This window comes from Meleagris gallopavo, chromosome 15 (genome assembly GCF_905368555.1).
Source record: "Meleagris gallopavo chromosome 15, MGAL_WU_HG_1.1, whole genome shotgun sequence".
Lineage (NCBI taxonomy): Eukaryota > Metazoa > Chordata > Aves > Galliformes > Phasianidae > Meleagris > Meleagris gallopavo.
Window position 1 is genome coordinate 12,662,446 of NC_139418.1, and position 16,011 is coordinate 12,678,456.

Here is a 16,011-nt window from a genome sequence, read left to right on the forward strand (position 1 = left end):
CCCAGCACTGAGCGGGGCTGACCCTTGGGGACAGACCCCCAGGCAGGGGTGGTGGCCGTGAGCAGGAGGCGACTGCATGCACCCAGGCACCTGGGGACGGTCGGAAGCAGGCAGGCAGGCGGGTGGGATAGCGGCAGTTTATTTCTGAGCTGGCAATACATGTGCGTGGCGCAGGCGGGGCGCGGTGGCTGCAGAACCCAGGGGACAAAGATGCTTGCTACCACAGTGTGTCCCAGGGGAAGGGATAGGGGGACAGGGGCTCCCCTAAGAGGCACCGTGCCCTGGTACCACCCCCCTTTTCCTTTGCTGCTCTCGCTGGTGTCAGGGCTGCACCCTCCCGGTTCCCTGAAGTTGCTGCCTTCTCTCTCCCTGCCTCACTCCCCAGGCTCTGCCCTATAACTGTGCCCATAATGTTGCCCTCTCTCCCCATCACCCCCCATCACTTACCATTGCTGCTGTGCACAAGGGAGCTCAGCCTTTTGCAGGGAGCTCCCATATAGGCACCGACCTGTCCCCAGACCCTCACACTTGCATCCAGACCTCCTCCCAGCCCTCTGCAACCTGCACTGCTGCCTTCTGCATGCCCTCATCTCCCCCCTGCGCACTACCCTCCGTCCCTACCATGTCCCTCAATGGGGACAGGGATGGGGACAATGACAGGGGTTGGCGCTGGCCCCCTCTACCTGGGCAGTGGGAAGCAACATGTCCATGGTCCCCTTGGCATGGCAATAAATAACTCTGGATATCTTTGTTATCACAAGGGAAGAATTTAGGAGACATTCCTTCAGGAGGGGATCGAAAGTAAAAAAGAAAAAAAACATAAAAGCGAGGAAGGTTTGGAGGTGGGGAGGATAAAATATTCACTTCTCCTCCCCCCAAATCTGGTTTCAATTGAAAGCAGCCGGGCTGCCAAGCAGGGCTGGGCAGGGTGCCCCAACCATGCTGTGCCACCCCCAGAAAGCTGAGCCATGGGGTGGCGGGCTGTGCCCCCCCAGCACTGTGCACAGGGATGGTCCCACTGCCAGCCGCCCTGTGCCCAGTGCTGAGCACGCAGTCCTGCCCCGAAAGGTTAGGGTGGTAAAAATAGCTCTGGGCCACGGGGCTGTGGGCGGGCAGGAGGTGGCTGACCCCGGAGATGCATTGATAGGGATGGAGCCACCCCCAGCCCAGAGCCTCTCCCTGCCTGGGGACCAGCACCGAGGGCGTTGTCACCCATCCCACGGGTAGCACCGCGGGGGCTGCCCGTCCCCAAGCGGTGTGCGTAGCTGGGGCTGCTCTAGGAGGTGCAGGGGGCCCCCGACGGTAGCCCCCCCGCTTTCAGCCTCAGGCTCCCGCTCCAGCCCCGCGGACACAGGTTGAAGCTGTGGATGCCCGGGCTCTTGGTTCCCGAATCTTCGGAATCGATGGAGACGTCCGAGTCCGTCGGGGACCGGGAGCTGTAGCGCTTGGCCAGAGAGCGTGCGCCCACCACCGGCGATGGCAAAGGGCTCTTTGGGGTGGGGGACGGCCCGGCCGGGCTGGGTGGCAGCAGGAGCCGGCGGCCCTCTGCCCAGGTGGCTCGGGACACCCCGGGGGAGGCACAGGGCCCCTCTGTTAGGGGCGATTTGTGCGACGGCGAGGGGCTGCCCGGCGCAGCCAGCACGCTGCGGGCACGCTGCGAGGCAGCGGCTTTGCACCCCTGCGGCAAACCGGGGGGAACCACGGCCGGGGGGGTGAAGGGCCGGGAGCCATCCGGCCCCAGGGGTTTGGGAGAGGAGCTCTTCCTGCGGGCTGCGTTGATGATGTTCCTGGCGAGCCGCGCTTGCATCTGGCGGCTGGCGCGGGGCTCGGCGTCCTGCCGCTGCGGGGACAGAGAGCGCTCGCTCCAGGGCGGGGACCGGGGCGGCCCCTGCTCCAGCTCGGGCACCGAGACGGGGCTGGCCCAGCCGTCCTGGCTGCCCTGGTGCCGCGCCAGCCGTGGGGTCCAGGTGGGCGAGGCGGGGAGGGACGGCCGCCTTTCCTGCGGGGACAGAGAGCGCGTTAGTGTCCCCCGACGCTGCTTGGAGACCTAACAGTGGTGATGGGGAATAGGGGTGAGAGGGGAGCAACTCTAATGTTCCCTCCCAAGGGGCTTTTTTTGGAGACAGATGCAAAGTTCCATTGGTGTGGGCACGTGGGGACATCTCTGCCCTGCGCTGCTGCCACTGCCCATGTAGATGGGGCCCTTATTGGCCCACAGAGGGAGGCCAAGCCGCAGTCTATCACTCTTACCCAAATACAGAATCACAGAATGGCTTGGGTTGGAAGGGACCTTAAAGATCATCTGTTTCCATGCATGATCCAGGGTCTCACTGTGTGCTGATTCACCAGAGCCCACGGTGCCAAGCTTTGCCACCCCACAGCTCCTCCTGAGCCAGCAGGAAAGAGAAAAGACAGGTTTGATAGTGCATGTGAGTGTATTGAGAAAGAGGAAGGGGGAAAAATGCAGGAGAAATAAAAGCACAGTTGAAAGGCAACTTGTTAATGCAGAGAGCAGCAAGAACCCGTGGTACTCCCTGTCTCCACCAGGCACCTCCCTGCCCCAACTTCATCCTCCTGCTATGCAGGATGGGTCTGGCACGTGCCCATTGGATGTGAGGAAGCCAGCATCTGGGCAAGGGGCACATCTGCTGGTGCATCCCAAGGTCAGAGCTTTAGCTGTCAGGCCTGGAGATGCATCCAAAGCTCCAGCACTGAGCCCTGCCCATGCAGTCCCTCATCTCCTGGCTGTGCCAGCCCTGCTAGCAGCCCACTCCAGCACTGAGCTGCCCAGCTGCAGCAGCATTTGTCAGCTGGCTGCTGCCAGGCTGGATCAGGCAGAGCAGCTGAGAGCCTGGCACAGCACAGCAGCATCAGTCTAAGCAACAAATCACCCCTCTGGACTGGAGGAAGACAAGGGAGCACTGGGATGTACAGGGACCACAGCGTAACCCCAGTGCCACCTGCATGGTGGGGAGGAGGCTTCTCTCTGTGGTGTGGGAGCAAATAGAGACAGATCCCAAAGGTGCAGCAGAAGAGACAGGAGCAGGCACAGTGCGGTGGGAGGGCAGAATGTCCCCTTGGCCACGCTTTGGTACGGAGATCTGGAAGTGGAGAAGGCGAGAAAAGGAACGAGGAAGAGCCAGAGTGCTCCATAAAGTTTCCAGGCAAGAGAAGAGAGAAAGCCACGGAGGTGCTGCGGGTCAGCCGTGCTCCTGTCCATGCATTTTGCTTTGCAGACTCGGCCCCATTCGGCACAGACGCACAGCTCCCACTGCCCCACTGCAGCTCAGCACTGGGTCCTCACCCCATAGCACTGCCCTAGGGTTGGGCTCTGGAGCCACTGCGCTACTTCATTTTGTCTTTCATTTTTTCGTCCCCCTTTTACAGGTCGGTTTGGCTTTTTGCACCCTCCCCTGGGCAATGCTCGAGGGTTTGGCCAGCTGGAGGGGAGCCCAACATCTGCCCGCATTCGCTCTCTACTTGTAGTAAAAAGAAGGCTTCCACACCTGTGGCTCAATCCCTGCGTTCCTGGTGGAGTAGGAGGGTCGAGGTGCCTGGAAGCCACCCTTGGCTCGAGGGGAGCGCCCGTGGCACGGCGATGCCAGCAGCAGCTCTGCACCACCGCCTCCGGCACCGTGAGTCATGGGCACAGCCCCGGTGGCACTGGGGAAAAGGCTGGAAGCGGCCCCGTGTGTGGTGGGAGGTTGCCAGATAGGGGACGGAGGCAGCGGGGAGGTGGGGCAGGAGGTGTGCTGTGGGTAGGAGTAAGAGCTAGGAGGTGAGGGTCTGGGTGGAGGCATGGACCTCGCTGGAGCTTTGGATGGGGAGAGGATGAAGAGCGAAGGCTGAAGCTGGTAGGGCTGGTGCTTGGAGAGCTCCACTTCATTCTCCATCGGGTTGTTGCCGTAGAGAGAGGCAGGGGGGGTTTTGGAGGGCCGGGAGGGGCTCCTGGTGGGGTGTCTGGAGACCATGGGTGACAGGCAAGCGTTGGCATCGTACTTCCAGGAGGGAGGCAGCGACATGGTGGGCGATGGGGAGCGCAGCAGCTCAGGCCGGGAGGGAGCCTCGATGATGAACTTCTCCATGCGGGACTGCCGGCGGGCAAAGAGCTCAGCCCCCTTCCCTCTGGCTTCGCTCAGGTTGTGGCTGGGCTGCGGCTTCGGCTTCGGCTTCACCATGGGGGACTTGAGACAGGAGGACCATGCTGGGGCATCATCGGGCACCGGGAGGGCCTGCACAGGCCTGGATGCACTGGTGGGGACAAAGTTGGCAGCTTCAGCCCCTAAAGCAAAGGGCTCGTCCTCAGCACCGGGCTCCCCATGCTCCTTCTGCTTCTTCCTGATGTCTGCGCTCTGCACCAAATCCAGCAGGTCGGGGTTGGGACCCAACTTGGGCTTCTCAACAAAGGTAAACATGGACTTCTTGTGGCCCCTACGTGCCGCCGACTCCTCCAGGATGCCCGTTTTGGGCAAGGGGACCACTGCCGCCAGCCCATAACCGGGGCCTGGCAGTGCCTTCTGCTCCCCAGGGGGGTACAGGGCCGAGTAGGTGGGGGGCGAGCGGACCCTGCTGAGCGGGGGTGGGCTGCCCAGCGTCTCTGCATAGGTGGGTGGTGGGGGCTCGGCACCAGGGGCTCGCTCCGGGGGCTGGCTCAGCCCGGGGGGTGTCTGGGTGCCAAACGGCCGCGCCGTGCGGTTCTTCACCGGTTTGGGTTTGGCCAGGGTGAGGTGGACCTCGTAGTACTGCCTGCCCTGAGCCCCGCTCTGTGCCTGCGTGGCTGGGGCAGCTGTCCCTGGGGGTGTGCTGGCTGTCACTGTGGGTATGTTGGATGTCACCACGGGTGCACTGGATGTCACCATGGGCGGACTTGCTGTCCCCAAGGTTGCATTGGCCATTCCCACGGCTGCGTCGGCCATCCTCATCGGTGTGTTGGTTGCCACCATGGGTGTGCTGGCTGTCCCCATTGGCACACTGGTTGTCACTATATGTGTGCTGGCCGTCCCTACGGGCATGCTGGCTGTCCCAGTGGGAGTACTGGCTGTCACCATGGGGACGCTGGGTGTCCCTGTGGTTATGTTGGCTGACACCATGGGCGCACTGGCTGTCACCATGGCTGTGTTGGCCATTGCCACACCAGTAGGTACGCTGGCTGTCACCATGGGTGCACTAGCTGTCACCACAGGTGTACTAGCCATCCCTATGGGCGTGCTAGCTCTCCTCACGGTCATGTTGGCTGTCACCACAGGCGTGGTGGCTGTCCCCATGGACACACTGTCTGTCCCCAGAGGTGTGCCAGCTGTCCCTAGGGCCATGCTGGCCATCCCTAAGGATGTGCTGGCTGTCCCCGTGGGTGCACTGACTGTCGCTACAGGCACACTGGGCACCTCACTATTCTTCTGCTTGGGAATGCACACGCTCTCTGGTGGGACAGGAGTGACCACTCTTGTCTCCAAGCTGTCCTGTGTCCCCTGGACCCCTCCCACTTCGCTTTCCACCTTCTCCTTGTGCACACCATTGGCAGCAGCCAGTGCCATGTTCTCCTTCAGGTAGATACTCAATGGGACTTGCTGAGCCTCAGTAGGGGACTCCTGGTGAGACGCCACGTCCTCCTTCTCCCCCAGCGTCCCCTGGCTGCCGTGCCCCTCGCCCGTCTCCATGTCCCCTCGCTGTGTCCCCAGGCTCAGCGGCAGCCCCGTGCCATGCCCCGTGCCAGTCCCAGTGAGCCCGTCGATGCGCTGCCTGCGGCGGTGGAAGAGCAGCACGCCCTTAGAGCTGGGGCTGGGTGCCGTGGTGAGCTGTGCCACGATCCTGCGGCTCCGTGCTTTTGCCTCTTTCAGCTCCTTCTCAGAGAGGCTGGAGCTGCGGGAGAGACCTGAGTGAGGAGAGAGGAGAGGAGCGAGGGTTAGCAGGGCTCAGCCCCTCCTTGGAGTGCCCCCAGCACCCCCAACCCAGGGATGCTTCCCCTCCAGCCCAGCCTTGTTGCAGCTGGGTGTGCTGCCTAGTGCTGCATAGGCATATTCCTGCTAGGAGTAACCCCTGAAGCTCAGAAGACAGCCACCGTGGGGCAGATGTGACCACTCCTCCCACCCAGCAGGGCAGAGGGGAGCATCCCTGCGTCTCACTCCCCAGGACAGTTTATCTCCCCGGGCTCTGCACGCTGATCCCAGTGACCGTATTGGAAAGGAATTTCTCAAAAGGCTTCAGGAGGTTTCAGGTTGCAGCTCGCAGGATTTCAGCCCCTGGCTCAAACACACATGGGGCAGGGAAAGCGTCCCCCCAGCCCTCTCCCCACATGATGATGCACAGCCCCACAAATGCAGGAGAGCGAACCCGGCCTCATCACTTTGCCATAGGACCGGTGTGTATGAACCCGGCACGTACGTGTGCAGCAACACGAGATGGCAGCAGCCGACAGGAGCTGGGCAGGATCCCGACCCGACACGCAGCCCGCAGCAACGCGCCAGCCCCATTCCTTCGGAGCCTATAAAAGTGCTAAAAGCGGCCGGCAGCGTGTCTGCTAACTGCGCTGAAAGTCTTCCGAGAGCCGCCGGGCTCCTCCAGCTCTGGCCAAAAGGTCAGGGCCAAAGCCCTTCCCAAACACCGAGAGGATGTGGAGCTGCCGGGAACACATTTTCTCGGGGTGAGCCATTTCCTATGAGCGTGCCCTGAAACGCCCATGGCCACTGGGAAGGGCAGTGCCACCAAACAGCCCCCAGCGCCCTTCCTCACTAAGGGTCCATGCATCGTGCCCAGGAATGCTGCCATGAGGGCCCCATCCACACCCGGACAGAGGTGGGTGGCCGATCCCAGCTCCTCTGGGCGCAGGCAGCGTCCACTCCCCTTCCCTTCATGTGTTTTTCATTTTCTTGCCTTCTGTGCTGCTTGGGAGCCTTCCAGGATATTTTAAGCGATGGTTCAGCCTACCAGCGAAGGAAAGGATGAATGACTAAGCCAAATCCTTCCAGAGAGCTCGTGGTGGGGTAAGAAAGCTCCTGCGAGCTGGGCATCCCCTCCCCATCATCCTCCATCCCATCCGCCCATCTCTTGTAGTCACATCTGTAGGATGTTTGCAGCCATTTGACCCGCTCATCTCTGCCGGCCTGGAGGAACCAACCAGAGAGGAGAAGGATGGATGCGCCAAGCTTTAGGGCAGCCTAGCAGTGGGATTTAGTTGTGCCAAGAGGAGAAAAAGGCAGAAATACCATTGCAAACCCTCCTGGAAGCGATGAGCCCATCCGCAGCGGGCGTTCCAGCTCTCCCCGTCCGCAGCAGGCATTGTTGAATGCGACATTTCTATTTGCTTTGGCGGCGGCACAGAGCGGGGAAGCGGCTTCCTGTGGCCGGGCTGCCTGGAGGGCCGCCAGCCCCGCGGCTCCCGCTCCTCCACTGCCCTCACCGTAGAGAAGTGGGGAAACGGGGCTGAGGAGCTGTTGGGAAACAAGCCGCAGGCTCCAGATGTCTGCTCATTTCACGCTCCGACCCAAGCATCCTTGGAGGCCGGGGCCGCCTATGAAGCAAAGATCTCAGCAGAGCTGTTCTGGAGCCTCTCCTTCTTGCTACTGCCTTTTAATAGCCACCGAGGGGCTGTGGGGGTGTCCTCGGAGCTGGAGGGATGACTCGGCCTCTGGCCAGGGATGTCCTGGCTCGGGCTAATCGCCGGCTGAGCCCCACACCCAGCACTGGGACCTCACAGACGGTGGTCCTGCACAGAACCGGCTTCTGGCCACCGATGGAGCCCCGGCCAAAGCTCAGCTCCAAGGGCTGAGTGGCTCTTCCTTCCTTCCCACGCCACTCGCCATCGGGCTGCCGTTTGGGAAGGAAACGTCTCCTGCCCCTGAGTGTCCCAGGCTCTTCCAAGAGCAATGAATCAGCCCCGCCAGCACTCTGACCCCACGGCAGGGACGTCCCTGAGCCCCGTCATCCTGCAGAAGGAGGTGCAGCATCACTGTGTGTGCAACCAGCCACATGGGCACCTTGAGCATCACTTCAGTGCAGTGCACTTTACCTTGGCCAGAGAAGCCTGTAGCTCTCTACCTATAGATATAGACCTGTATCTATGTACACCTATTGACCTATATAGGCCTTACATTTCCAGCAACAGCCCCAAAACGCAGGGTTTAACAGCCTCTTTCCAATCTGTCAGCCTGCCCTCTGCTCTCTCCTCTCTCCTCCAGAGTGAGGTTGATGAGTGTGATGAAAGGCATTTCTGTTGTCCTCCCTTCCTGGCCAGGTGGGAAAAGCTCTCCTTCCAACTCAACTCTCCATGCCAACACTGGTTCTCCTCGCACAGGGATGAAGGGTGAAACACATCCGTGGAATTACACAGCAGTGACGGAAGACAGTGAGGTGGGAGGTGTCCCTGTGCAGGTCTGGGTGTGACAATGAGATGTCCTGGTAGAGATGGGGGAATTGCATCTCAGCCCCACTCCCAGCTCACAGAGGATGCTCAGGTGCATCACAGAAGATGTCACCTCATGCCCACCACCGGCCCTATGGAGCTGAGGGGCATCCAAGGCCAAGAGAAAAATGACAAACCTCAATTCCACCACCTTTGCACAGACCCACAGCTGCCCCTAGGCAGTGCTGGGGATGGGGAACCTGCTGTTTGCACCCAAATGCTGAGGGCTTTGGACACGGAGCAGGTTTGGGGCAGGGAAGCCAGCTGGCCCTCTGCCTGAACTACAGCTGTGCGGGGCTTTTTGCAGAGCACACAAATGCACACATTTCAGTCTGTTCTTCCCTCCAGCTCTCAGTTATCCCAAATAATCTGCTGCCAGGAAAACAAGAAGGGTAGCGCAGGCAGGCAGTCTGGCTGGCTAGGAACAATTGACATGGAGAGATAAAAACACGACAATTTTCTGCCTCATTCCCAGCTTCCAGCACTCCTGGTATAAAAACTCCATGAAGTTTCCATCAGTGCTGGCCCTACAGACCCCAAGATCCCTGAGCGGTGGAGCAGCACTGTGCTGCCAGGCAGGATCAGAGCACGGGGCCTCTCCTCTGCCAGCAACAAAATCTGGCACAGCGAGAAAATTCGATTCGCTTGCAAGTTCTCCCTGTGCTCCGTCCATGAGGGCTTTGCTGGATTTGGAGCTGGTTTCTCCCCGCTGCCCTGTGCTGCTCCTGGCTCCCAGCCGTGCCTTGGCTGTGCCTGGCCCTCAGCACCCGAACTTGCCCCACTTCTACCTAAAATCACCCCACAAGCGTGGGGCAGCAAGCCATAGGGCTGCCATCTCCCAGTGGAGGGAAAGAGGAGAAGGGGGTTGGTATGGGACCACCGGGAACACCATCGGGTACCGCTTGTGCCCAAGGCAGAGCAAGAAGGGGACCGGGGCAAAGCGGTGGCTCTGGTGTCTCCTTTGCCCGTGGAGAGGACGGTGCATGAAAGGAGAGATGCAGAGCTGGGAGATGCGATCCACCCCGCAGCCGCCCCAACCCAAGGACACAGGGACGGGCACGCGTGGGACTCATTTCTATAGAGACAAAATGCAGCGCAGCGCACCCCAGTCGGCTCCGCAGCAGGGAACACCCCCGGCACCACGCAGCGCCGGGCACCCCCGGCTCCCCGCAGCCCCAGCTCCTCGCATCCCTCTCAAACACCCCCCGATCCCTTCACCCTCATGACCCCGCTCCCCGGCCCAGCCCCCAACCGACCTCCCAGCCGCCTCCCGCTCTCCCCCCGCTTCCCGGCTCCGTCTCTCCGGGGCCTTCCCGAGCTCCGCTCCTACCCGCGGTGCCGGTGCCGGTGCCGCCGCCGCTCGACTGCACCAGGGGAGGAGGCGGCGGGTAGGAAAGTTGCAGCGGCTCCGCCCTCGGAGCGGGTCCGGGGGGGGCGGCGGGCGGGGGCCGGGCGGGCCGGGGCCGCTGGGGGTGCCGCTGCTGGTGCCCGTACCCGCCCCGGTACAGCGGATCGCACCGCGCCGCGCGGGATGCGACGGGACGCGGCCACCATCCCGGTGGTGAGGGCGGCTCCGACGGCTCTGCCCTGCTCGTCCCAGCCCGCGACGAGCAGCCCGAGCATCCCTTTACCCATCTCTCAATACCCCCTAACCCAGCCCCGAACACCTTCTTACCTCCCTGCCTTCATGCCAGGAGCACAGTGGGGTCCCGCTGATCCTGAGCCCCCCGGCACGATGGCGACGGCGCTGGGACCCATCTGCAGCACGCAGAGCCCTGAACGCTGCTGCTCTCCCCCTCCGTCTGCACCCCCGGATGAGCTCCTGGCCTTATTTTTTGCCTTTCTAATTTCCTTTCTTCCTGCTGCTCTTTGCTTTTCTGTGCTTTTCTGGTTTTTGAGGGAGCCCGGCGCTAGCTCAGCATCCCCCAGGGAGCGAAACCTTCTGTTTATTTGCACGCCAGACAGAGAAACCAGTCCTGCCTCCTGCATCTCACTGCTGGTGCCTCTACCCGGGGCTCCCCGAGAGGTGCCAACCCGTTGGGGCCGCTGGGCAGGATTACAGCCAGGAGATGGGGCTGGATGGGGCTGCTGACCCTGCAGGGTGGGTGCAGCGGCAACGTGCTCCCTGTGCCATTCCTGCAGGCATCGAGGTAGGGATGAATGCACCGACTTCAGAAATCGACAGATAAGGAGAAAAGGAGCAGATCCCCAACACCTCCAGGGGATCCTCTTGCAAATACCTCACTGCAAGGGTAGCCCTAACGCTTGACTTTTACCCCAGCTCCAGAGCCAGCCCAGCACCACTGACCGATAGCGTTATTGTAGGGCTGTTGCCAGGGCTTGGGACCCTCAGTGTCATCCTGCCCAATGGCTCTGGAAAGTCTGACAGTCACGCAGGCAGCGGATGGCAGTGATCTCACTCAAGGGGAGGAGAAAATGGGGCAGACAAACGCTTTCCAGCAAACCTGTTGAGTTACTTTAAATTCCAGGCTGGCAGCAGAACTGCTGGATCGCTGCTCGGAATAGGAAAATGCTGAGCCCGGACAGAGTCGGGCCTGACCTTTCCCACTGCAGATCCACCATCCCAAACAGAGGGAGAAATGGGAAACACTCTGAATCCTTCTGCAGCCATGAAATGCGACGCTGCAAGGCCGCACTGAGCCAGGAGCTTGGCTGAGGTTCCCACCTCCAAACTGTCATTCCTTCCCAGGGGCTGCTGGTGTGAGGGCGAACGGTACCCCAGGATAGATGGGTTTGGGAAAGCCCATTTGGAGTCCCCAGGGCGAAGGGGCTGCTTTGGGAAAACTACTCCACAACATCACCTGAGGGCTCATTCCCAGCGGGGATGTGGTACACCTGCCATTGCAGCTGAGATAATAGCTGGTGGGGGGAAAAAGAGCAGTGGAAGCAGGATTTAAAGATGGGTCCCATGGTTGCAGGGAGGGGTAGGAGTCAGCATCTCCCCCTGGGGCTGCTGTAACCCCATCTGGTTGCCTGCACTGGGGTCCCCATGGAAGGCAGACTGTGAAACAGGGCTCTGGAGCAAAGCAGTGTCAGGGAGCATTGCAGGGAGCGACCAGCCTGAAATAAAGTGCTTAATATCTAAACGGGGGCCTGAAATAGAGATGGCCTGAAGCCGCATAGCAGGAGCATCCATGCGGACTCATCTCCCATACGCAGCACAGCTGTGCCATGTTCTGGGTAGGGAGAGATGCCCAAATCCCACAGAGCGCTCCAGGATCTGCCTCTGACCCTGCTCAGCTCTCGGAGACTGTGGGAACCCACCTGCTGCTCCCCGCCCCTCCCCAGGGATGGCACAGATTCCTCTGATTTTTGAGGGCACTGAGATCATCCAGAGATAAAAAAAGCCCCAGAGCACATCTGGGACCTAACACCCGCCGCCCTGGATGGGAGGGACCCCAACCACACTGTTTGCTGGGGATGCTGCAGCCCCATGGTGCTGAGGTGCTTTTCAGGGGGATAAGGAAGTCCTTACTTGCTTTCCTGGGCTCGCTGGAGGGAGCGATGAGCACGCGCTTGATCTTCACCAACCTCCACTCCTGGCTCGGGTCGTCCATGGGGCTGGCTGCCGTTGGGGACAGCTGTGGGGCAGGGCTAGGGGCACAGAAATCTGGGGAGGCTGCAGGCTCAGTGTTCATGCTGCCGGTGGGGAGCTCAGGGTCCGGGACATCCCCGCTGTCGCTCTCCTGTCGCAGCGGTGCCTTCAGCATCCTGCCGGCTTCCTTTCTCCACTTTCAGGGACAATGCTCACTGACTCCAAAGATCCAACTGGCTGCTTACGGCCCGAGGGCTGGCTCTGCTCTGGGAGCGTCCCCTTCCATTTGAGGAGGAAGCAGGCACAGTCCTCACTCCTCAGTCCCTCACTCGGTGTCTTCAGAGCAATGTCACCAAGGAGAGTTCTGCGTGGTTTGCTCTTTTCCAGCCCAACAGAGGACCTGTGCAAAGGAAAGGGGAACACTGAGCAATCCGCTCGCAGTTCCCCAGGTGAAGGATGGGGCACCTCACACCTCTGCTCCTACCCAGGGTTGTGTTTGGTTCACGCTGATGCTTGCTCAAGGCAGGAGCCCCAGCTCCCACCTCCATCCTGCACCCAGCTCACAAAGCCAGGCCGTGTTTAACCATTGCATGACTCAGAGCTCTGGGACAAGCGCCGACACACTCACTTCCCTCTGTTCTGCCGAGCAGAAATACTGCTGAGTGATGAGAGGACACAGCACTGCAGCCAAGAGGAAAGGTACGGGCTGGGAGCAGGGATCAGCACGTGGGACAGGATGCGGCTCAGCACTGTGGGGAAATTCCTGCACGCTGAGTCCAGAAAGGTTCTGCATGACCCAAAGCCCACCCCATTGCTTGGACTTTGGTGATGCCAGCAGAGATGGCTCAGCACCACATGTCGAGCTCAGGATCTCATCCTGCACTTTTCTCTTCTGGAATCCCTCCTCCTGCCAACATTCAGTGTGGATTTGCAAAGGGATCCCAGCTGGGCAGCTCCCACCACCCACACTGAGTCCCACCTGCCCACGGGGGCTGTACAGGGCTCTGTGGGGCACTGTGCATTACTGCTGCTTGCTGGAGCAAAGAGTGCTCAGGTGGGATGTGGGCGTCCACCTCCCAGCCCTGTGGGCCCAGAGGCTGCGGGATGGTGGGCTGCTCAGAGTGCAGTGTGGCTTTGAAGCCCCTCCTGCAGCAAGACCCTGCAAGAGGAGCCTGTGCTGCTCCTAAAGGCATGAGCTGCAAGTGGTGCCGGGGGAGGGAAGAGTGAAAAATACATGGAAATATCCCTATGTTCACCAAATCTGGCGGCAGGAACACCTCTTGCTCTCTCCCCGCCCACTCAATGGGGTCTGACGTGCAGCCCCTCTGCCTTCCTCACAACCTGCCACCCCTCCCCATCCAAAAAGGAAAACTAAAGTTAACTTTCCACCTCCCACACACAGATTTTTGGCAGGCGCTGCTGGCATTGAGGCTGCCAGCACTGCAGAGAGCCCTCCTCCCAGCTCTGAGCCCCCCCCCACCCAGCAAGAGGATGTGGGGGACACGGGGAACCCATCCTACTCCCATCCCATCCCAGGTGCGTGGGCAGAAGCAGTGTCCCAGTGGGGCTCCCCTGCCCCAGGGATGCTGTCTCCGTGTCCCCATCGCCACCCTCCACTCGGTTTCCATCATCTCTCAACGAGCCCAGGGGGGTAGCAGGGGGGCTGTGGTTGCAGGCTCTCGGGTTTCCCCAGGTCACACAGCGGGTCGCTGTCACTCAGGCAGGACCCCGCTGCCCAGACTTTCAGTCCCCAGCTCCGGTCACAAGATCGGCGCCTTCCCTTTCCAAAATAGACTGAGTGCAACCCATACATCGGGGGATTTTTGCACCTTCCCTGTGCCAGCAGCTGAATGTCCCATGGGAGCAGCTTGGCACAGCATCTCCTCTCCAACACTGCAGCTTCTGGCACTGGGGACCCCGGGACAGGGGCTCCTGCACCATTCTTGCACTGTTGGCACAAACCATGAAGCAAAGAGCCCCCAAACCTGCTGCTTTAATGCTGTAATGGGGCATTTCTCAGTGAACCTTTGGCACCAACCCCGTGCAGCAGAAGGCCGGGATGGGATGCGTCCCCAAAGGGCAGGACCCTATTGGACCCTATTTCTTTAAGGGAATGCTGCCTCCACAACTGATACGGAGATGTCCCTGTGGTGTGGCTGTCACTTGGAGCCGTGCCTGGGCCACTCTGTGCCCGGCTGCTGTCACCTCTGCTGCAACCCAATACCACTCTGGGCTCCCTGCAGTCCCTCATTGCTGGGAGCTGCCAGCACCATTCCATCCACCCCAGGACCCAATTGCAGCGTCCCCAAACACTGCTAGGGCTGCGTGGGGATGTGTGGGCATCGGGGCTGGAGGATGCTCCAGGGCAGGTCGCTCTGCCCCCTGTCCTCCCCAGCAGGGCCATCAGAACTTCTGATGCCATTCACAGCACCGTGTCTATGACTGCAGGCAGGGCAGGACCTGCTCAGCACTGGGCAGATGGCAGCCTGTCCTATACACTGCTTCCCTGGGGACCCTGTGGGGGCAGATCCCAGCCTCACTCTGTCCCCCACACTTTCTGGAGGTGAGGACAGCCCCACCCCAGCTGTCAGGGGCATTCTTGGGGCAAAAAGCACCAGGTTTGGTGGAGATTTTGGGTGCCTGTGCCACCAAAGTGAGACCATGGTGCCACCAAGGCGCATGGCAAGGATCACAGCTGGGTGCATTTGTGGACTGGGGCCACACGTGTGTGAGACATAAAGCAGCACGTGTGTGAGTGTGTGTGTTCAGCACTCAGCCCTCCTCCTGGCAAAACTGCTGTGCAGTCCAAACGAAGCCGCTGAGGACACATCCCGGCAGCACAGACAGCCCCTGGCCCAGCCCGGCTCTCCCTGTGCTCTGTTTTCTTTCTCTGCTTTTCTCCCTTAACCCCTTCAGGATCCTGCTGGATTGGTGCAGCGGGGCCACACAGCCAAATGCTGCACAGCTCCTCCATAGCCCTGGGGACTGTGGATGGGGATGGGGACAGGAGTGGGGGCAAGGGCAGGGATACTGGGACAAAAACAGGGACAGAGAAAGGGATGGGGATGGAGATGGAGACAGGGACGGGGACACCACTGCTCCCGTGGGTGGCTCTGCCGCCTGCAGGCATCCCAGTGCTGCTCTCCCTGCTTCCCCCAGCCAGTCTCTCCCACCCTTTGGTACCCCATGGTACCTCCATCCCATGGGGAAAGTCTGCCGGCACCCAGGCTCACCGCGCTCATCTCTTCCCTCATCCCCACCATCCCCATTCTCTCTCTGAGAAGCAAACCCCCCTCTGCAGCCCTATGGCCACCCACCCGGGGGCCGTGGCCGCACTCCCCACACCGTGCCCATACCTGTGTCCCCATTGTGCCTGTACCCGGTTCCTGCCAGCAGCTCAGCTCAGTTCTCCTCTCCTGCTCTGCTCCAGCCGCTGCGGAGGGCAGGGAGAAAAGGGGGAAGAGGGGCGGGAGGAGGGGAGCGGGGAAATGAAACTTTAATAGCACAGAGCCCCTTTTGTTTCCCGGCATATGGGATATTTCATACATGCTGAAGGCATTAACCACCTATGTGCTTCTAGGGCTGGCGGCAGCGGGGAGCGCAGCACAGCTGGAGGCGGCCCCTGTCCCCCACATCCCTTCCTCTGGGGGGGGAACCTAATTGCAGCTCCCCATTTTAGAGGAGCTCCCCTCCCCACTGCAAGGACGGATGAGAGCATGGGGGTGGTGGGACCCCCATCAGCCTCCCATTGCCCTCCTGCCTTGGAGACACAGTGGGGACAACCAATCCCGTGGCGCTGTGACTTATGTGCCCCATCTCACCCCACCCCCCAAGGCACAAAACCATCCCCAAGAGCAGCAAGGCTGGAAGACACCCCTGGTGGGTGCCCTTGTGCTGCTTCCCCCTCCATCTCCCTCCATGGAATCCCTTGCCCATAAATTGGAGTGACATTGGCAGACCCCGGCATGGCGCATCGCTCTCTCTTCCCCTATAGGAGGTGTCAGCCCTCGGGACGCCAGCCCATGGTAAATTGGTACTTTGTGCAGTGTTGATCCAG

The 16,011-nt window shown here is 60.9% G+C and overlaps 1 protein-coding gene across 4 annotated transcripts; it reads right to left on the reverse strand.

The window, feature by feature from the left end:
* Positions 1-123: 123 nt before the first annotated feature.
* Positions 124-15,387, reverse strand: SYNPO (synaptopodin). 4 transcript variants are annotated; one of them, XM_085236722.1, is made up of 4 exons: positions 15,311-15,387; positions 11,895-12,354; positions 3,507-5,872; positions 124-1,999 (listed from the first exon to the last, which is right to left on the reverse strand). In XM_085236722.1, exons 2-4 carry the CDS (start codon positions 12,127-12,129, stop codon positions 1,277-1,279), a joined length of 3,324 nt encoding a protein of 1,107 aa, XP_085092848.1. In that variant the 5' UTR covers positions 12,130-12,354; positions 15,311-15,387; the 3' UTR covers positions 124-1,276. The 4 variants fall into 4 exon arrangements, with proteins under 4 accessions (XP_085092848.1, XP_085092849.1, XP_085092850.1 ...); XM_085236723.1 differs by lacking the exons at positions 11,895-12,354; positions 15,311-15,387 and adding an exon at positions 10,074-10,770; XM_085236724.1 differs by lacking the exons at positions 11,895-12,354; positions 15,311-15,387 and adding an exon at positions 9,655-9,769.
* Between the last annotated feature and the right edge of the window lie 624 nt (positions 15,388-16,011).